General features: G+C 37.0%; 2 protein-coding genes, 1 long non-coding RNA gene and 1 other non-coding gene across 4 annotated transcripts; 1 reads left to right on the top strand and 3 right to left on the bottom strand.

Annotated features, from left to right (window-relative positions):
* Positions 1-784: 784 nt before the first annotated feature.
* On the bottom strand, positions 785-7,812 carry LOC135321581 (uncharacterized). The gene is made up of 4 exons (XR_010381447.1): positions 7,532-7,812; positions 7,257-7,304; positions 4,829-4,992; positions 785-1,369 (listed from the first exon to the last, which is right to left on the bottom strand). It is a non-coding gene; the product is annotated as an uncharacterized LOC135321581 (long non-coding RNA).
* On the top strand, positions 1,786-1,892 carry LOC116154518 (U6 spliceosomal RNA). Its single transcript, XR_004138493.1, has one exon. It is a non-coding gene; the product is annotated as a U6 spliceosomal RNA (small nuclear RNA).
* A 4,662-nt stretch (positions 7,813-12,474) lies between the features above and the next one.
* LOC105096350 (trace amine-associated receptor 3) lies at positions 12,475-20,157 on the bottom strand. The gene is made up of 2 exons (XM_010988677.3): positions 20,098-20,157; positions 12,475-13,591 (listed from the first exon to the last, which is right to left on the bottom strand). The coding sequence occupies exon 2, from the start codon at positions 13,504-13,506 to the stop codon at positions 12,475-12,477; it is 1,032 nt and encodes a 343-aa protein (XP_010986979.2). The 5' UTR covers positions 13,507-13,591; positions 20,098-20,157.
* Positions 18,324-22,555, bottom strand: LOC105096351 (trace amine-associated receptor 2). Its single transcript, XM_010988678.3, has 2 exons — positions 22,363-22,555; positions 18,324-20,229 (listed from the first exon to the last, which is right to left on the bottom strand). The coding sequence occupies exons 1-2, from the start codon at positions 22,384-22,386 to the stop codon at positions 19,234-19,236; spliced, it is 1,020 nt and encodes a 339-aa protein (XP_010986980.1). The 5' UTR covers positions 22,387-22,555; the 3' UTR covers positions 18,324-19,233.
* Between the last annotated feature and the right edge of the window lie 384 nt (positions 22,556-22,939).

Raw genomic sequence — 22,939 nt, 5'->3', positions numbered from 1 at the left:
AAATCTCTAAATTTTAAAATTCAGGAATCAGTAAGACTTGGGAGAGAGTTTCTTTTTACTGGAGGTGCCTTCCCCAAAAGTCCAGCAACTGATCACTTTGGTAATTCGGGCATGCCCAGAAGTCTAGAGCTATTGATTCTATTTAGGTGTCTATTACACCAACTGAAACAATATCTGTATCTAGTCAACCCATGGCCTTACATTTCTGAGGAAGAAGCACCCAAGTTTCCCCAGCAGGAAGGGATTTTAGAAAATGGAGAGCTTTGCTAAGCACATGCAGGAAATAGGCTTAGAGTGGAAGAGTCAGGGCAGAAGATCATTCCTGAGACAATCATCCTCAATGCCTTGCGAAACCAAGGGTAAAACATACCATATATAATGGGGTTGAAAGTGGAATTGAAATAACCCAACCAGAGAAAGACATTGTACAAATCTTCGGGAGTTGTAAAATTAATGAAAGGGTCTGTGATTGTCAAGACAAAAAAGGGCAGCCAGCACAACACAAATACTCCCATGACTATGCTTAAAGTCTTGGTGGCCTTGCTTTCTTTTTTGGATGATATCTTCATTTTGTTTTCTGACACAATCTGTTCCACCATAGACCCCATGCCAATTTGCTTAGTGTGCTTCCTGGCTACTGTGTAAATATGTATGTAAATCCCTACCATTACCATCCCAGGGAGAAAAAAGGCTATAAAGGAGGCCAGAACCCCCCAGAGCTTGTTAAATATCAACACACACAAGCCTGTGCAATCAGTGGCTGCAACAAAGTCTTCTGCACCAATTATGTTTAATTCTGAGAATACCAGGCCAAAGGCAAAAATTATTGGAACAGACCAACTGATGAACAGAAAGACCCTTATGACAGGCATGGTAATTTTGGTGATATAATGTAAAGGGTCACAAACAGCATAGTAGCGGTCCACCGAGATGAAGCAGAGGTGGAAGATGGAAGTGGTACAGAGCATGATGTCACAGCAGCTGTGGACTTTGCAAAAGAGATCTCCAAAGTACCAGCAGGACTCAATGGACCTGATCATACTGAAGGGCATGACCACACAGCTCAGCAGGAAGTCAGTGGTGGCCATGGAGAGGATCAGGAAGTTGGTCGGAGAGTGGAGCTGCTTGAAGTGGGCGACGGAAATGATCACAACCAGGTTGCCCAGCATGGTCATCACTATGGCACCAGTCATGACAACGTACATGGCACAGACACTCAGCCCAGACCTCACGTTTCTAGGGCATGAATTGTTAACCAGAGCAAAGCAAAATTGTACTTCTGGGGGGTTCCAAAGGTCCAGTGAATTCATTGTTTGTGTCCTGTGGGTACTGTGATTCTTTTACAAAAGTACTATGTTCCTTCCCTTCCCTGTGAAAGAAAGAGGAAGAAACAATAAAAATCATGGGCTGTGCAACTTTTCAGAGTGCCCAGCTAACTGCATTTTCAATCCCAGGTTGAGCTCCCTACTGACCCTGAGCACTGCTGATCTTTTCAAAATACAGATTCTAATTCTGGGCTGGGGGGCTGAGAGTCTGCAATTCTCATGGGCTCTTGGGAGATGCCAATTCTGTTAGTCTAAAAACCATCTTTGCTAGGAAGGGACTAAAGACAATTGAGTGCATGTTGTCACCCAGCATCTAAGTAACCCAGTTAAAACCATCTAAGTAATCCAAGTAAGTGCATGTTCTGATTGTACTAATATGTAACACTTACTTAGGATTCTGAATCAAGAATTTTCCATGTTCCACTTTCATTCATCAATTTGCTGGATAAAAGTCCCTCAAGTGCTTGCTTCGGCAGCACATATACTAAAATTGGACCAATACAAAGAAGATTAGCATGGCTCCTGCACAAGGATGACACGCAAATTCGTGAAGCTTTCCATATTAAAAAAAAAAAAAAGTAAAAGTCCCTCAAGAATTACCAGGACCTGGGAAACTATTATTTAATGTTCAGCTTTAACAGTAATTGTGATCTAAAGACTGTGCTTCTTCTAAGACTGTGCTTTTGTTGTTTAGTTTCTTTTGTGGATATTTGCAGATGCTTTGGATCCTGTCACTTAATACATACTCTTCAATTAAGGAAACGTTTTTCTCTTCAATGTGAACAATATAGTTTTTAGAATTTAGAGCAATATATGATAAACTAAAAATATGCTAAAGTCTACAATATTATACAGGAATAATCTCAGAAAAGAGGAAATATGTCTAATAGATTCTGTAAATCTTGCAGATTGTCTCCTTTCATTTGGCAGCCACGTTCAGTCATGAACTCAAATTCAGGTTGAGGTCATCTTGTCCACAGACTTCAAGTGTCACATTGGTAACAAAGTTGACCTATAGGCCTGCTCGTTGTTTAAGCTGTCACTTCTTATAATTTATGTTGTTGTCCTTAAAATGTGTAAATAATGGAACTGACTCACCCAGAGTATGACATGGGTTTGATTTGTTTTTCCAGGGCCAGAACTGGATGTGTAACTCTGAGGACCAATGACTAGCATTAGTGGGATCTAAGGCCAGTTTGGACAATGGACTTTGGCCTGAGAAGAAATTCAAACTCACTTGTCCACTAGGAAAATGAGCCTACAAGCACGTCCTCACTAGATTTACTCAGAAAAGATATTAATGAGAATACATGTACCTTTGAAAATAATATTTACAGTATCTGCTACTACAGCTCAGCAATTTTTCTCAATATGCATTATTTGAAACCTTAATATTATGGTACACTTTATTTGCTCTGGATTTAATTTCTCACATTAGCATTTTTCTTAAGATACATTTTAATTGTACCAATCAAATATTACACAATTAAGATGAACTTGAGAAACCAAAACATAAAAAGTAAAACGTAAGAGGGACAAAGACTTAACTGCTTTGTAAACTGCAGACTATCAATGTTGGAACACACTGCACAAATTATTTGATTACTTACCACTTCAGTTCCTAAGCAATAAAATACTGAATATAAAGAAATTTAAAATACCTAATCACCTCCTTTAGTAAATTAACTTTACTAGCTTTTCATCTTCTTTACTTTTGTGAATTAAAATTTTTTTCTTTAATTCTTTTAAAAATTATCTTGAAAGATAGTTCACAATAACCACAAAATAACTTATACGTTTATCACTATACATCTGAAGACACAGCATTCCTAATACAAAACACTATACTCTTCAGTACTTCATGGTATAATTTCTCGAGTCTTAAGTTTTACTTTTGAAAACCTAATCCCTGAAAGGATTGATATAATTTAACTTCCTAGATGTGTAAAGCGAATTTTATTTATTTATTTTTATTTTTTTGGAACTCATAGTATGAAACAGCTACTAGAAATTAATTGTATTATCTCATGTTTCTGATGAATGATTATAAATATTAGAGAACTATTTAAACATTTAAGTATTAGATTAAGACAAAACAATAGAATAAGACACGTATTTATTTCAAAAGCTATTATGTGGGTGATTTGTTAAGGTGATATTGGAGATAATAGTACTTTTAAACCCTTAACTTAAACTCTTAGCCAAAAATTACAAAAACAAGTAGGCAAATGCATAGATGGTTGCTGGTCCACTGCTTTGTTAAAAAAGGAAATTGTCATGAAATTAAATGCACTTGAGGTTTTGTTTGTTATTTAAAAACTTAGCAGAAGAGAGATCCCTTTCCTTTGAAGATTCGCCTCCAAAAATGACACAAAAATTTTTTTAATAAAATTAAGTTAAAACCTCTGTGACATCTTGCTTTTGTCATGGGACATTGTTGTTATGCCTTTTTTTTTTTTCTTTTTATCAATAACATTTCAACAAAGGACCAAATTAATGACAACACTGCAAACAATGACCTAATGAAAGCATAGAAAATTGTTAATTAAAATTGTTAATTATTTTTGCTAGGAGGTAAAAAGAAACATTTGCTGTCAATTCTGGAGAGGAGCAAAAATTGCATTATTTTTTAGCTCAAATTTAGTTCTTCAGGGGAAAAAAATTACAGAATAGGGAAACAGACATGAGGAGTCTGAAATAACAATTTTAAAAATGTAAAAGTTCTTCAGCATTTCAAGGAAAAAATGAAGAAAGAATTGTATAATAATTTTCCTCAAATATTAAAAGCTTCAAATTCTATAAATGTATATGTGTTTCCCTCCAGTAAGAAGGAAAATAGCCGACAAGCTCAATAATATGTTACAAATAAAGTGGAAAAAATTAGGAAAGAGCTGATTATACTTGCTTAATCATGCATGATTTTTCTCCTCTTACTGGATTTACACAGGTCAGACACTCCAAAAACAATGATTCCTCTAAAAGCAATGATTTTTATCTTGCTTTGATATATCTCACTTATGCAATAATTTCATAGGTAGGAGAGGTTCTTTGTGAATTAGATGTAAGAAAGATCTGCTGTGGGTCTTTCTATCATTGCCTCTTCAGAATTTCAGTGATTTTTTTTAAGTGATCCAGATTTATTTTTATGGATCAGGATTTTCAGTTTGGTTCTTTTCAATATGAAATAAATAAATGAATCAATCAATCAATCAATCAATCTGATCTTTTTCCCTCTCTTAATAGATTCTCATTTAGCTTACCAGAATTTGTTCGGCTAATTTGGTAATTTGGAGCTAAAAATCATTGAAAGGTGACATCTGTTGTGCCAAGGTTTCTTACCATGAAAGCAAGCATTTGCTTCACCACTCTCTTCTCTGCTCTTCTCTGCTGATTCCCCCTACCCCCCAGAAAAGGAATTTAGGCCTGAGTGCTCATTGGAAGCTCATGGCAGGCTGTGCTGTCATCAGTATTTATATAAAAAATATTCTCCTGAGGTTTATTACCTGTGTCCTGCTTTTGACAAACGTGTTCTTTAGCAATTTCAGTGTGCTGTCAGCAAAAAGGTTACACCAAGTCATCGGAGAATTGGCTCTGGGAGAATGAATCCATTTTGTGCTATCGTCCCCATGACTTCCAAGGGACAATGTGGACTAGCCTCACACAAGGCCTAATTGGGGAAGAATGAAAAAAAAAAAAAAAATGAAAGAGGGAGGTGGAAAGATGGGATGGAGGAGGAAAGGAGAAAATTAGTTAAATACAACAAATGCTCCCTCCACTTATTACCAAATACTAGATACTTTCAGACAGTGAGTTCTTTAATTCCTGTGAAAATTTGATTCATTTATATCTTTTGCTGGCACGCACAAGTCAGTGAAATACATTCACATTGTAGTGCTCTAAGTCTATGATTTCCCTAGTCCAAACAAGAAGCAGTAAGAACCATGTTTCAGAACAACCAAGTGAAAAGTGAAAACTTCCATCACCACGAGGGTATCTTCATGATCCCTAGGGGAAGGTATATCCATTAGTGCACCATAGTTCCAAACACTAAGCTTCAAGTAGTTTACATTGATAGTTTTATCATCCATCAAGGCTACAAAATCATTATATTCAATCGCCCAATGTTTGGAGAGCATCAAAGCTTACATGTTTATAAAAATAGAATCAAATTATCTATATTTAAATTAACTGGTAAAAATTAGCTTTACAGACTCTGAGGATTTTCTTCATGAAGTGAAAAGAGCCTTGGTGAATGGGAGAGGTTAAAAAATACTGTTATCTTTACATGCTCATCTGGGTTTCCAAAACTCTTTCCAAACTTCTTCCCAGATAGAGAACTAATAATTCTGTAGTATATTTTTTTAAAAATTTTGACTGCAACAATCAGGGTTCAGTCAGGAAAAAGAAAAGGAAAATTATTTTAACAAAAGGAAGTTAACTCAGGAAATTGTTTTAAGAGATATTGGAGGACTTAAGATCTATTAATGGCTTTTGGAGTTTGCCCAGGCTCAGATCCAGGCAAGAACTCAAATGCTTCAATGGTGTTTGGCTAAATGAAATTATTTAGCATGCAGATAATCCCTGCTTCTGAGCTTCTGACCTGACAAACTGACTTTTGGAATACCAGGACTTAATCATTACTAAACATAGGAACTTAATTTGCAAAAGGAAAAACAAGTGCATGCCTTTGACATTAAGCAGACAGGTTCTCTCCTTGGCATTAACGTACCACTCCCAGTTGCAGTCCCCCAAGATGAGTAAATTATATAGAATAAAGTATAAATAAGAATAAAGTAAATAAAAGAAATAAGAATGAAGTAATATAGAACTAAATAAAGGTAAAAGAATCAAGTAAATACAGAACAAAGTTTTTTTTTTTTTTAAAAAGAAAACACACCAGACCAACAGGTACTTATAAACCCAAACACTTGATGTTTTTAATAGGATTTTTCTTATACACTAAATAATAAATAGACTAAATTAAACAGCAAATTCAGAAAGTTTAGGTTAGGTATATTATTCTTTCATGATCAAAAGCCTAGCAAAATATACATTCATCTGTCCATATGTTTCATTTTCTTCTACAAGGACTCAGATTTCTAGAGAACAGTGTTTAATTCTCATTTAACACTGTGTTCTGTGCTCTGTCTCTCTGGGAATGCATCAGTAACCATGCACAGTATTCAGTCACAAAAAGTGGCATGCTGTAATCATTGAGATGCAGTAAAATAAATTTCAAAAGCAGCTAAATATTTACTGATATACTCGCATGAGTAAGTGTGTACTGACATGGATATTTATTGCGACATGATTTGTTATGGCGAAACTCAGAAATAGTAGGGATCTATTAAATTAATTATGATACTTCCAAATAATGGAACATTCTGCAGACTTTTTGAAAGATCAGTTTTGAAAAATTATGTTCCCTGATATGGAAAGAATCTCTAAGACATACACTAGTGATTAAATTTACAAGAGTTATTTAAGTACTAGGGAAGGTTTTATGTATTCGTCTGACAATTAAATTATCAAAAAAGGAACTTGAAATTTTAATTTGATAAAGACAAATAAAATATTAAGGGAATTCAATTACCTAGGCTTTAATCACCCCTTAAAGATGTTGTTAAAAGTTACTAAGTATAGAATAACATATTCTGTTTATAAATGAAACAAATTTTATAAATTATGAGTTCAATAAAAGTTGTAAGTTAAATAAGATTTTCCAAAAAAGAGCTAGGTTTTTCAATATTATTTTATAAATGAAATATTAATTCTAAAAGCCAAAATTATCACAAATAATCTTTTTTATACACAAAAAAGGATACCAGAAATCTTGAACTGATGACCGATCTTCAAAATTAAAAGAAGTTTGCCAAGTCGAGGAGGAGGGTGAGTAGCTCCCAGGTAGGACAAATGAGAAGAATGACTTACCGGTGGGCCAATAATTCCTTCAAAGGAGGGTAGACCCCAGAGGAGTGACTAAATGTAAAAATACAAAGAAAGGCCAAGTTGGGCTTACCGACTTGAAATTTTTGGGGGAGAATTTTTAAATTTTATCTCAGAGCAATGAAAAGCTATATTTGCCATGTGTCTGGCAGGAAACAGATGGCACCATCAGCCTGGGTGATTGAGGAGAGCTTGATAAAAGAACAATTTACAAAGATGTGGGCAGTGTTTAAGGAAATCAGCAAGAAACAGAGTAGTACCTAGAGGCAGCAATAGTGAAGAGTCCACCTTGGCTGGACCCAGAGTGACAGAGGAAGAGCGTGGTCACAGGAGTCTCAGAGGATGGCTGTATGCAGAGGGACTCCACATGGCCTTTCCTGGAGGACACAGCCAGCCCCAGGGCAATCTGGCAGAGAGGTTGTGTAATGGAGCAGGACTCTCTAGGGCTTTCCTGGGACAGACCTCCCCCACCCCATGTCTTCTGCCTGCCTTTTGTCTGTAGAAAAACTTTAGCCTCCTAGGCTTCCCCAAGTTCCAAAGAATAAACTTAATCACAGAAGTAAGAAAATGCAGAAACAAAGGACAACAGTCAAGCAAGACAAACAATAATACCAGTTTAACCATTAAACAAAGTCAAGGACCTTTAGTTCTTCCTCAAGGGCTATAGATAATAATCTGAGCCAAGTCCTTTGAGCTGTTTTGTGGATACTAAAACCACCACCAGGTGGAAAAATTTAACTGTATGCTGCCCAGAAGCACTCAGACCACAGGCAGGTCAGAACCAGAAGGCTGATGACATTGCTTCCTGATTACCTCACCATCAACCAATCAGAAGAATGTCCATAGCTAATCATATACCCCACAACCCCTCTCCTTCACCTCTGTCTTCAGAAACCTTTCCTAAACGCCATCAGGGAATTAAGGCCTTTAGAGCATTAGCTGTCTGGACTCCTTGCTTGGTGCCCTGCAATAAATGCTGCACTTTCCTTCACCACTGTCTCGTGTCAGTCAGTAGGTTGGCTTTATTGAGTGAGGGCTAGAAGTCCCAAGTCTGGCTGGGTGACAGTTGCCCGGATTAAATACCCTGATTTTATCCTCCTTCTGTCTGTGGATCTCCTGCAGGTGCTTCCCATTGATAAAATGTCATCTATCAGACACCTCAGGGTAAGAGAGCACCTTAATCCTAGTCCTAATTTGTGCTTCCTGCCCAGAGGGAGTGGGGAAGTCTAGGAAAAACCCAAGGGATCTAGCTTAGAGACCACGTAAGATTTTTAAGAGGAAAGTGTCAACTTTAGGCAACTGTGCAGAGTGGATTGGAAAGCTCTGAAGCAGGAAGCCAGATCACTAGCTACCATGGGTGGGAGGGGAGGCATGTTAAGGATGAATTCCAACTAAATATTTATATCCCTTGCTGAGTGCTCAATATCTATCTCAGTGAATAGAGAAAATTTTCCTGTAGCCTTACAGCTATATGTTTCATGCAGCTAGCTGGTTAAGTCTATTCAAACAGATTATCCCATTTGTATTTAGATAGATGTATATCTTTAGTCTAATAACCACCTGCTAAAATCTCACATATTGAAGCTGGCCTTTCCTAAATTGCTCCCTCTCCACTTTGAATACCCTAATGGTGCTTCTGTGAGAGGCATCACACACACACACACATACACAGGACAAAGTCTCTCTCCTTTGACCAAATTTTAATCAGGCTCCTTTGGTCCCTCTGCTTGACTAGATCAGACTTGGACTTCACTCTTGGCCCTAGTAGAATCCAGACTGAGCTAGAATCGTGCTAAGTCAGTTTAGCAAAAATCCCCTACCCTTGGTATCTGACCAGCCTCAATATCTTATCACTCTAGCCTGTCCTCAGCAAGAATTCTGATGAGTCAGTCTAGCAAAAATCCTCCTTGACCCTGATATTTCCTCTTAGTAATTTTCCATCCACTACCTCCAACCCAGTTCCTTGGGTATAAATCCCCACTTGACCTTGTTGGAGTTGAGTGCAACCTTGTGACTGAGCAGGATCCTAGGGTGTCTTCCCAGGACAGACCCCCACTATGTCCTCCACCTGTCTTTTGTCTGTAGAATTTTAACCAAAGAATAAATTTAACCAGAGTACTGAGAAAATGCAGAAGCAAAGGAAAATAGTCTAATAAAACAAAATAATAATAGTTTTGCTGTTAAGCAAAGTCAAGGATCTTTGATTCCTCCTCAAGGGCTATGGATAATATTCTGAGCCATATCCTTTGAGCTGTTTTGCAGATACTGAAACCCCAGCCAGGTGGAAAAAGTTAACTACATGATGACTAGACTATAGCCATGACATAAACTGCAACATCTTACACAATTCCAAGAACTGGCCTCAAGGAAGTGGGAAAAAATCTGACCCAGGAGTTGAGGATTAACTGTACTTAAAACAATCAAGATGATGCTCATCATACTGCCACATGGCCAATTTCAAGATGATTGTCAAAGGTGACCGTGCTGTTCTACACGCAGCCTCCCACCCCTGATTGACAGTTGGGAGTTGGTTCTTTGGGACTTGAGTCCATCTTCTCCCCAAGTTTCCAGCCTCCTGAATAAAGCAACCTTTCCTTTCCAACCAACACTTGTGTCTTAAATATTGGCTTTTGAGTGGCAAGCAGCTGAACCTGAGTTTGGTAACAATCTCACTCCCCCACTATAAAACCCATTGTAGTAGCTTCCTTTGAATAAAGTCTGCCTTACAGTCTTTAACAAGTGTCATGAATTATTTTTTCTCTTAACACACACGTATACACACACACACATCCACACCACCAAGTTTTTAGAATAAAGAAATAGTTCAGAAGTAGAGAAACAAATGAGAATTTTAAAGGCAGGAACTCAGAGGACGCCAAAATTGGCAAAGGAATCAACGGACATGAAGTGTCTGTCACTACTGAAGTGTGGCAAGTCAGTTTTAATGTCCTCATCTGTGAAGAGAGAGGCATGATTGGGTGACGTCCACGATCTTGTGAGACTCTCAGGAAGAAGGATCCTGGCTGTGCGTCTCACAATCTAATGTCTCTTCCCAGATGCAGCCTAAAATGTTCACTTCAAGACCAGCAGTCAGATTGAATTAGTGAACATTCTTTGGTAAATATGAAAATATCTCACTTACTATGCACATTTGCTTCTCTATGAACAAGTACAGGGAAAGAAAACTGTAAGAATGGTGAGGGAGGCAGTCCCTACTGAATCACATTATGCTTCAGGACACAAGTTAAGCCTGTATTAGTAAACTATATTATTAAATTATAGTTGGATTCAGGACTACTCAGGGAATGTGGAGAGCAGGGCTTAGAAGAGAGACAGAAAAAAGCCAAAATTAAATTTTCCTATTCAAAAATAGCCCCAAGGCTGAAGCTGGATTCAGGAACAGTCTACTTTCCTTCCATTCCCCCTCTTCTCCCTCCCATAACGTTATCCCACGTATCAGGGGATGTGGAAAAAATTGTCACATGTAGTCATGTGCTTTCCAACCTATTAAATAAATGAAAGTTTCTGTTTATCTCTTAGTGTTTTATAGAAAAACCACTGGACGGATTTTCACCAAATGTTAATAACCTGACTTAAATCATCGATGTGATATGGATGAAATTTATTTGGCTGGGCCCTAGGGCAACATTCAGAGAAAATTGTTAAACAAGTACAATGAGAGGCCTTATGATTGCTGGTTGATGGTGTAGACACATCAGGCAGGTTAAGAAAATAAGAGACAGAAGACACAGGAAGTCATTTCAAATATAAACCACGAAGTGAAAAGTCACAAGGATAAAAGCTGAAATTGCATGGGGTGATTTGTAATCAACTGCTTCTCCTATGAGCAGCTCTTCGCAGTGAGCTTCAAGGTGCCAGGAAACAACTGAATAATTTACACAACGATGGTTAATAATTCTCCCAAGTCACATGATAAGGTGGATGGCTAGTTGAGAGTAAAAATCAACCTTATGTCATACTTCCTCTATGGTACCTCAGGTCCTGGTGATCTTCCCTTTTCTGAATCCCTAAAGTGAAACCAGACAGGAAATAAAATCATTATCACTTTATTTTCTTTATTCTTTTATTGGTCTTTAATTGTCTCATGTGTGTAAATCAAGGCCAATCTATTCTGAACTACATGTTATGATTCTTTTGTACATTTCCCCACTTGTCAGAGGTGATTATTGATTACATACAGAGTTCACAATTAATAAATGATTGATTGGTTGGTTGGTTGGTTGGTTGATCAAAGATAATGAATGTAGCTCTTCTGCAGGTTACAGAACACTTACCTAGATTACCAAAATGTAATAGAATAATATTTTCAGTGACCTGGGGATGTAAGATATGTGTTTCATCAAACTAAAGTTTGGTGCAGTCATCATGGAAAACAGTATGGAAATTCCTTAAAAAACTGAAAATAGACTTACCCTATGATCTAGCAATCCCACTCCTGGGCATATATCCAGAGGGAACTCTAATTTTAAAAGATACATGTGCCCTCATGCTCACAGCAACACTATTTACAATAGCTAAATATGAAAGCAATCTAAATGTCCAGTGATAAATGATTAGATAAAGAAGTTGTGATACATATATATAGGTACATATATATATATGAATACTACTCAGATTTAAGCCTGGGAGTTAGATAAGACATTTTCCATCAATGGAATACTACTCAGCCATGGAAAAGAATAAAACAGTGTAATTTGTGGTAACATGGAGGCATCTGAAGATTGTCATACTAAGTGAAGTGAGCCAGAAAGAGAAAGAAAAATATCATATGATATCACTTTTATGTGGAATCTAAAAAAAAAGACACAAATGAACTTATTTATAAAACAGAAACAGACTCACAGACATAGAAAACAAACTATGGTTACCAAAGGGGAAAGAATGGGGAAGGAATAAATTAGAAGTCTGAGATACAAACTACTATATGTAAAATAAACAACAAGGTCCACTGTATAGCACAGGGAACTACATTCAATACCTTGTAGTAGCCTATAATGAAAAAGACTATGAAAAGGAATATATATATATATATATATATATATATAATCTCTGAATCACTATGCTGCACACCAGAAATGAACACATTGTAAACCAATAATATTTCATTAAAATTAAAAATGTGCTTCAGTAAAAATAATGTCTCATTTTCAATACTCTATTCACTTTTGCAATGGCTTTTTTATTAATGTGCTTCAGGAAACAGATTCACACTTTCTGAATGGGAGCTAAATATTTTACCTGACACTATGTATTTAAGAGCTTTCCGAAACCATGGATAAAAAAAGCCATGAATGAGGGGGTTGCAGGTAGAGTTGAAGTACCCAAGCCACACTAAAAGATCAAGTACTAATATGGGAGTGGAGTAGTCTAGATATGGGTCGATCAAAACAGCAAGAAAACAGGGCAACCAGCAAGCTAGAAACACCCCCATTACTATACCCAGGGTCTTAGCTGCCTTCCGGTCCTTTTTTTTAGACAAATTTTTTTTCACTTCCTCCTTTGTGTTTTCAGGCATGTTGCTGATAACTCTAGCATGCCGTTTGGAAATGACAAAGATTTTGCCATAAATACCAACCATAATGGAGCCAGGAGTAAAGAAACATGTAGTGAACAATATTGTCCCCCAAAATTTGTTGAAAGTAAGTGCACAGAAATTGAAGCAAGCAACGAGAATCTCATAGCTTCGCATACCAGAAACATTGGCCTCGGATAGAACTAAACTGAAAGAGAAAAGAGCAGGGGCAGACCAGCAAAATGCCAGCAGCCGCTTTATCATGGAGGGGGTCATTGTGGTCATGTAGTGTAGAGGGTAACACACAGCGTAAAATCGATCAACAGCAATGGAACAGAGGTGGAAAATGGAGGTCAGGCTTAGCATCATGTCAAAGCTTGTGTGGAATTTACAAAAGCCATCCCCAAAATACCAGCAGCTCTCTACCGATCGCACCATGCTGTATGGCATGATGACCAAACCAAGCAGGAAGTCAGTGGTTGCCAGGGAGAGGATCAGAAAATTTGTGGGAGAGTGAAGCTGTTTGAAATGTGATATGGAAATTATTATAACCAAGTTTCCAAAGACAGTGATAAACATGGCCCCGGTCATAATTGAGTACATTATCACTCGGACATGAAAATGGTGGCTGGTGGGAGGACAGGATTTATTTCCAAATTTGGGACAACTGGACAAGTTTCCAGGAATATAAGTTAGATCCATGGTGTTTTATCACTTTAAATTCCTCTCTAGGAAGATGAGTTGGTGTTTCTTCTCTTCTTAAAATGATTCCAGTAAATTTCAGCTCCTGAGAGTACAATAAAGTTAACATCACCTATTAGTAATTCAATCATAATGTATTTAAATATTTAAAATTATATCATTCTACTCCTGAGCTATAGCCTCCCCTCAGACTTGTGTTAATTTTCAATTAAACTTGATAAATATAGACAAAGTACAATTTCATGAGTAATTTCAAAATTTGAACTAGTATCAACTTATAAAAATATAAATGACCATGTAATAAAATAGGAAAGCTAAGCAAAAGTTTGAAATTTATGAAAATTTATGATATTGGATCTCTTCTAGCTAATTCTCTAATATCTAATATAGACCATAATTTAATATTTAAAGGCTACAATAACAAAGTCCACTTGGAAACCACTTCAGGGATGACAATAAGCAAACTATATTCAAAGGTAGCATTGAAAACTAAGATAAACAGAAGAAAAAGTTTTTTCTATAAATCTACTTTATAACTATCTATAGTAGTTTATATATTAATGACATCAAAAATAGTTTCTGGCATGTACACAACTGATTTATTCCAAATAATGGAATCATAGTTCATAAGTAAGCTTTGCAAAACCACAAGGTAGTTGGCAAAGGGCAGAGATAGTATCTTGAAAACACTGTATTCTTAAAAGCAGCTGGGAGCAGGAAAAACATGTTAATTGACAGGAAATTCACCCACAGAACAGGCAGAGCAAACTCCATGCGGGAGGGCAGGGTCAGAAAGGAGAGTGAACATTAAAACCATGCCAAAAGCACCTTCATTTTAATTAGCTATAAACTATAGCATTACTTGAAAATAAACCAAAGAGAAAAATCTTTACTAAAACTATCAGAGAAGTAGGAGGCTCAGGAGGAACTGATTTAATAAATCTTTTATCAAGACCACACATCCTCCACCCCCCCCTTTTTTTTTTTTTTTTTTTTTTTGGTAGTTACAAGGGAAAGGCTCTAGGAATATGTGTCTTGGCTAGAACATCAGAGCAAGGACTTGCCCGTGATAAATGTGTCTTTTCAGCATCTGTTGTCATGGAAACTCTGGTTGTAATCTTTCCTCCCTTCAGTCTACGATACTCCAGCCACCTTTGTCCACAGAAGTCTCTATGTTACCCTGCAAATGCCTATTCTGTGGCTTGACCAATCCCCTTTCCTTCACCTGCCTGCCAGTCCCTTAGTCTCTGACAACGTAAATACTCAGCTCAAATAAACGAGTCAAAAATGCTGTGCTCCCGATTGAAGTTAATTATAGCCTATTGAGGTGGCCAAAGATCTTAGAGATAGGTTGATCCACTTCCTCATTTTACAGCTGACTTTTATTTCAAACACCTTTTTTCCCTCCTTCCAGCACAACACTTTTTTAAAATACCTTTTCTTAATTTACAGCTAAATTTCTTGAGAAATTTACATTTAATGAGATAAAATGCCGTTAACCATCCAACCCTGGCAACACAATGCAGAGCTGTGTACATGACAGGTAAGCAGTAACAGCTTGTTGAATTAAGTGGAAAAAAATTATGAAACTTACTTAATAGGCATCTTGTCTCATGATACTAGAGACATTTGGTTTGGGAAAGATTAAAATATTAAGAAAACAGTTAAGTCCTGTTTAGAAAGTAGCTAATAAAATCTCTTCTAAAATCCACAGCATTCCAAATGAAACCTAGTCAACAATAACAATTCTGGGTGTTTCAAAGTTTCCAAATTACTTGGAAGGCACATTGCCACTACATCCTCCCAACTCTTCCATGTATATAAAATAACAAAGGTCTTGAGGGAGCCATTGATACTAAATGCTGTTACCAACATAATCCAGGTCTTTGGGGTCCTGGTGTTGTAAACTTCCCACCAACTCTTACCATCTAATAATGGGAAATAATAATAATAATAACAATAGCAACAATTCCTTTCTGATCTATTTAGGCAATAAGAAAGTCTATGGCTTCATGTGTTCATAGTTTCTCCCGTACAGTCCTTACTAATTAAAGTATGGTCCATAGACCAGCAACATTATCCTCTCCTGGGAACATTTTTGGAAATGAAAAACCTCAGAACCATCCCCAAATGCACGTCTTAGCAAGATACTTATGTTATTTGCATGACTATTGAATTCCAGGAGAACAATTCTAGGCAATAGAGAAAATGCATTTTAGTTTGGACACTTTGTATCTGCAATGAGTGAATAATATTGAGGAGCCATGAGCAACAGAATATCTTAAGTAAATACTGCTTGCAAGAGAAAAAAATCAAAAATGAAATATGTAGTTTCTGGCAGTAAATTAAGTAGTATATAACAAGAGTTTTTATTTAGATATACTATCAAAGAGGAGAGTACATTTTAGCATTATTGAAATACATAAGTAACTTACATTTACTAAACCATTTCTTGCATAGTTCTAGACTTTGCAAGCACATTTTTTAAATGCCAGTACATAAAGATTTACAAACCTTGCCAGCAAATTTTGATGGGAAATTTTCCTCTTAAATATCACAGTGATTATTTTTCAGTTAGGAAAAAAAACCCCTATCTTCTCTATTGCATCCTATTTGTAATGATTTCCAGTTCATTATAAAATTTAGTTATTACTGTTCAAATATTTTGAAAAGAATAAATCAAAAAAAATTTTTAAAGATAGTACATTTCCAATTCTTTTTATTGACTCAATACCTTCCCTCTCTTGAAGTGTTAGCTGTGAATCATTGAATCTCTTCTGGTGGCTTTGCAGTCATGAGGTCAGAATTCTAGAAAGTGTGGTGTCAAAGATTGAAATATCTGACTCATATAAGTTTGCCTCTGCTCTCAGGAGAGCTGGATGGAGAACTCAGATCCAGGAGCTCCAAGAGAAACTAACTGCACAGCCCCAGTGGAACTGCCCTTTTAACTCTCTTCCCTGGGGGGATATTGAAATATTCTGACTATTTTTAATGTCTCAGGTAGTTTTCAGCTCCTTTTTTTCCCCCAAAAGAAAGATAACAATTTCATATCAATCTCATGGTAATTTTGGGCTTCATTCAAGTAAGATAAGGTACTGAAACTTCTGCATATTAAAAATACAGACATGTGTGGCTAAATTAAATGTTGGCTGATATCCAAAGGAGGAATGATTGTCTGAATCATAAAAGATTTCTGATGAAATGAGAAGATATTGGGATGGGAGAAAAGTATTTATTTTTGCTTCAATGATTTGTACCAGTTTGACAAAATCGTTAGTGGAAAAAAAAGAAGAAGAAAAGCCCATGAAAGTGTCACAAATCTTGAAAAAACAATACTAGTGTGGTCAACAAAGAACACAGAATAAGAAGTCCAGAAAGCTGAGCTCTAATCCTGCTTCTATAATACATTTATAATCCAGGGCAAATCACTTAATCTCTCTGGGCTCAGTTTTCTCATCTGGAACTGCCTGTGTAAGTCTGAGCATAAAGGGAGGCATTACTGACTCTGGAAAATGAAGGCGGAATGAATGGTGGAAGGCAGACAGGAGATAGAAGGCTGGATCACTCTCTTTCCCTAGGAAGCAAGTCAGGATGACCACATTCTGAAACTGAAAGTACCATGAAAAGTACAGGGGAAATTACATTTCAGGGAAAGAGGAATAACTGAGCAGAATTTTTAGTTATTCAAATAGTGTTTTAATGTATGAATAGGATAAAGTACATAGTAAGAAGAGAGAAGAAATATCTCAAGAAATGTTTGGCCCACGTAGGGCTGCCAAATTTTTATTTCATCTGTAAGCACCAGCATAAACAATAACCACCATCACAAACATCATTCTGTAAAGAGAACACCATTTCAAAGCAGCTGCACTTTTCCTCCTCTACCCTATAGGCTACAGAGTGGGACCAACCTATCAGCAGGCCAGTGAGGATAGGAGAGCCAAAGAAGGTCCGGACAACACGGGCCAACCCATCTTTGGGTAGCCAGGCAAGACTAACACTTAAGGTGACTGCTGAGTGGTCACTGTTTAATTGTGATCTGTGCAGTGAACTAAGATTGTGGGAGAATTAAGCAAACTTTTCCACAAAAAGGAAAAAAATTGTTAATTTGTTCATTGATGTAATATAATGGAGAAGTGAAACAAAAAACATTTCAGTGAGACATAGTACACTTACAAAAACACACCCACAAACATATACATATACAACTAAAATTAAATCATCATTGGGCAGTATTTATCCTCAATGTGATTATCTATTTTCATCTATTCTAGTTTGCTTTTCATTAACAATGTTATTTGCAGCCAGTGGTAAACTAGAACACCTAATGTTCACTTGCAAGAATAGGTTAACTTTTGAGGAATTTTGAAAGCCAGTTGCTATTACATTCTTAGCTTTAAATCAGCTAAATGAAAATATATATATATATATGTATACACACACACACACACACACACACACACACACACACACACATATATATATATGTAGAGAGAAAGAGAGAGAATGGAAATCATCAAATTCTACAATCAGGGGTTTTTTCTTTTTTCTTTTCAGAACCAGGTGTTATACTTTTACTAGGCACACCACTGGTTGATGACCTCTAAGTCAATTTCCCAAGTTGTTAATAGATGTTAACTTACAGTTAAAAAGTCACTGAATAACAAATATAAAGTTTTCTGTACCCAGAGGCACACCCATAAATATTAGTTTTCTTCTTTTTTGCTCCTCCCACTACTCTATTATTCAAAAGTATATGTATACATAATCAAGCAAAAAGGAGTGATAGAGTCAAAAAACACAACTTTTGGGGTATGTATTTTACATTTATTAAAACTCAGACCACTTAGCAATACAAAGTGTGAATGAGCCTGAGAAAGAAGGGAGGGCACTGACCGGAATTCTCCTGCAAGTAAAATAGAAAACTGCCAACTGTGATGATTCGAGTGATACATGAGCCATAATGTAAGTGCAGTCTGGTTAGTTTCCATTCCCTCTTTCATTTAAAAAATGTTTAATCTCACAACAGTAAAATCTAGTAAAGCCTTAACTCTCAATTACCAAATGACAGATTCCTGACAGCATATACCTTCTTGAAATTGTTACTGCTGTATTTCTTTACCTGTAATTTTTAGTGGTCGATGTTTCAAAATACATCTGATCAGACTCTGAGAGAAAAAAAGTAAATGGAAATATCGCACAAAGCGTGTATGGAGGTGATGGGGGACTGGGCGCAACCCTCATGTTCAGCTTGTGTTTGGATCTCTTCCAAATAGTATAAAAGGTTTTGTGTGTCCTCTACATCCTGTCCCTGGCTTTTCCCACCTTCTCTTTACCTTTCTAACTTTCTTCCTTCTTCTCTATCTAGAAGTAGTGGGCATAAGAATTATTCTGAAAAGGAAGGAATGTTTGGTTCAAAGCAGATTCCTTATACATACATATATTCCTTTTCATATTCTCTTTCATTATAAGTTATTGTAAGAACCTATATAAGTATAGGTATGACTGAAACATCATGCTGTATGCCAGAAATTGGCACAATATTGTAAACTGACTATATTTCAATAAAAAAAGAAAGTTTCCTTTTTCCTTCAGGTCTTAGAAACTAAAAATTTTCCATGGTAGTCAAAATCACACCTGCGTGCACATGCACACACACACACGTTAAGCAACGTCCTTCTTCTAATTTCCAGTCCTTTTGCTTCTATTCACTCAAACAGAATAAGTCTACTCAGTTTCTTTTTGAGTAAACAAATTTGTATTATGGAAATGTGAGCTGAAAATTTTCCCTAGCAAAATGGACGTAAGCGCTCTGCGAAACCAGGGATAGAAGAAACCATATATTAAGGGATTACATGTGGAGTTAAAATAGCCAAGCCATGTCAAAGCATCAAACCACACGACAGGAGTAGAGAAGTCCAAAAAGGGATCCAATAAAATGGTGAAAAAACAGGGAAACCAACATAATAAAAAAACACCCATCACTATTCCTAAAGTTTTGGCTGCTTTCTTGTCTTTCCTCATTTGATTATTTCGATTCTCTGGCAAGTTATTGATGGCACGAGCATGTTTTCTGGATACTGCAAAAATTTTGCCATAAATCCCGACCATCACAGACCCAGGAGTGAAGAAACCTGCCATAAACAAGGTGGTCCCCCAGAGCTTGTTGAACATGACGGGGCAGGAACTGGAGCAAGCAACCAAGGTAGCGTAGCCTTCTATACCATCAGCGTAGGCTTCCGAGAAGACCACCCCGAATGCAAATACGCCGGGGACCGACCAGCAGAGAAGTAGCAACTGTTTAATGACTGGAATCGTCATGGTGGTGGAATACCGCAAAGGGTAACAGATAGCATAAAATCTATCAACGGCCACTGAACAGAGATGGAAAATTGACGTTATGCTAAGCATCAGGTCGAAACTGTAATGGATCTTGCAAAATATAAGCCCGAAATACCAGCAGTTCTCCACCGATCTGATCATACTGTACGGCATGATGGTGAATCCCAGGAGGAAATCAGTGACCGCCATGGAGAGGACGAGGAAGTTGGTTGGTGTGTGAAGCTGCCTGAAGTAAGAAATGGAAATTACCATGGCCAGATTGCCAAACACTGTGAGGAATATGGCTCCGGTCATGAATGAATACATGGCAGCTCGGGCAGCCAGCGACCTTTCACTTTCTGGGCAAGATCCATTTCCGTATTCAGAACAATTCAATATTTTCTTCAGAAAAAACAGAAACACGTGGAATTTTGTCAGTTAATTGCCAAAATATTCTGTTTCATATATACTTTCATCAAAAAAACTCAAGAAAGAGAAGACATAAGGAAGATAATTTATGCTGAAATATTACTTAGGAGCTTTCTTATTTATCTTAACCTGTATTTGCAACGTCACAGACTTCTAACTTAATGAGTTTAAGTAATTATTTTTTACTTTATTCTTGCCTTGATTCAAATCGCACCACCATCATTTATTAAGGACTTAATGTACCTCAGGGCCTGAAACTAGAAGGAGGAAGTGGGAGAGGTTAGGGGCAGGGAGAAGAGGGGGAAGGAAGGAAAAAGGAGGAAGAAGAAAAAGAAGAGACAAATTCATTATCAAATGTATATAATTGATTCTCTCTGTGTACACAGGAAGAATAGATACCTATTGGACAATACATTCTTCAATGAGTCTGGAACTCATAATCAGATTTTGCTGATTGGGGTCTATGGCCTTGTGGGACCAGGAGGTTATTATTTGAAAACAGTTTCATTCATGTGCTCTATTATTTTCACTGTGCTTCAATTATTTTTTCATGCCGAGGTTATTTGAAAGAGGATTAAACTTTTGAATCAATTCTGCTTAAGCAACACCATCCTCCGGGGTGTATTTGGCATGTTTCTTGGATGGGGCAGCTGTCCTCAGTTTAAACCTTTCAGTGGTCATATCTTTCAGATGGCTTATCTGTGGAAAGCTAAATGCAAAAACCAGTATGTCAAAGCTGTATTCTTCAAATGTCATTTTTTTTTCTATTTTTTTAAACCTCTTAATGTAAGCACATAGAGATACAAAAATTGCAACAGAATGAAAGAGGATGTCTGGCCGTGTCTCCATTGCTGTTGTTTCCACAAGAAGTTCAAGCACAGAAATTAAGTTTTGGAACATGGTGAATTTCTTGCCCATTCAGCTTATGTCTGAACTGTCTTCTACTAAATTGTTAAAATAAAAGTGATTTCTACCTTCTTGGAGAAAGCTATTAAACTGCAAGAGCAGAACACAGTGATAAAAGTTTTCTGGGGAGGGAGTGTATAGCTCAAGTGGTAGAGCACATGCTTAGCGTCCTTGAGGTCCTGGGTTCAATCCCCAGTACTTCCTCTAAAAATAAATAAATAAATAAATCTAATTATCTTCTCCCAATCAAAAAAGAGAAGGATTTTCTGATTTTCCTGATACGTATGATCTCATTTCTTTTTACTTTGTCATTAAGTTTGTTTGGCTTCCCTATTAAATATTCCACTGCTTTAGCACCCAGTTTTTAAGGCTTTTAAGAGACTTTACCCAAGCAATTGATTCCCTTCAGTTGTTCAATTTCTACCAAAAATTAAATGTTAATTAATTTTTTGTTTGTTTTTTAGGGGGAGGTAATTAGGTTTACTTACTTACTTATTTTTAGAGGAAGTACTGGGGATTGAACCCAGGACCTTGTGTATGCTAAGCATGCACTCTACCACTGAGCTATACCCTCCCCCTTTAATGAATTTTAACATGTGAAATAATACATGTGAACAGCCGTAGCACAATGCCTGATGTATAAAGAGCGCTATCAGAGATGGCTTTCCCCTTGTCTGTCCGTCCTTCCTTCCTTTCTTCCTCCCTCCTTTTTCCTTCCTTCTTTCTTTCCTGATTAGGATGAACACCACATTCAACATTCAAGAATACATTTGACCAGAAAAGCTTTCTCTTAAGAAAGTAAAGGAATGAGATCGTACATAACAATGCAGGTAGTTTTCTGAAACCTCTGTTTCACAAAGGTAAGCATTTGTGGCAAATGATACACTAAGCTGCTTATGAAGAAATCACCCCTTCCATGATTTTAAGTCTTCTTCCCAGGAAACACGCTGCACTGCCAAAAGGAAGCACATTATCCTGTTCACATATTTTAAAAGCTCTGCCTTTTATTGCAAATTCCTACTAAGTCCTGCACCTACGATCTTCCGCATTCCTACGTCTCTCTCTGCACAGAACCAAAACGCCAAAAAGAACTAATCCACCTGCAGTGCTACTGAGTTATTAGGGTGACAGTTTGCTTCTTAAGAAAACCTCAAGGAAGAGAAAGCAGAGATCTCTGCCCCTTAACCCCTGTCCACATACCTGTTGCACTGCAGAAGATGACATGGTTACATAAACTCCTTGCTGGAGGAACTTTATTTCTTTGGTTCTTTTCTAACTAGTGGGAATGCTTTTATGGAACTAGAAGACCTGAGCTATGTGCATTGCACTGTTCCATAACTTAACAATTACCCTCAAGGGAATCAGGTCTGAAAAATTAAAAAAAAAAAAAGAAGAAGAAGAAGCAAAAACAAAAGCCTCTTTAAAGTTTAGCAGTTAAATGAGCCTAAAACACTCCTCCATCCTCTCAGGAATCTCTGCATTCCTAAGTTTTCATCACCTCCAGCACTGAAGTCTCTAAGTCCACTAATATAAAACTACTGTAAAAGCAAATCTAAACCACTGAGTTTCAGGTGGCCCTGAGTCACCTGATCCAGTTACACATGGATGAGATCAGTGGGCCAAGAAGGAAAATGTTTTTGTGCCCTCTTTCTCTTTAAGAGAATCTGACTGTCACAGTCCACACATTGTCTCCCATTCCAGTCACTGAGAAGAGGTCTTACGACCTATTGTTTTTGTCTTTTCTCTTTTATTTAAATGTGACTAAAAGAATAAACCT

Source organism: Camelus dromedarius, chromosome 6, assembly GCF_036321535.1.
Source record: "Camelus dromedarius isolate mCamDro1 chromosome 6, mCamDro1.pat, whole genome shotgun sequence".
NCBI lineage: Eukaryota > Metazoa > Chordata > Mammalia > Artiodactyla > Camelidae > Camelus > Camelus dromedarius.
The sequence above is the reverse complement of the archived record's forward strand: the minus strand, read 5'-3'. Positions and strand labels throughout refer to the sequence as shown.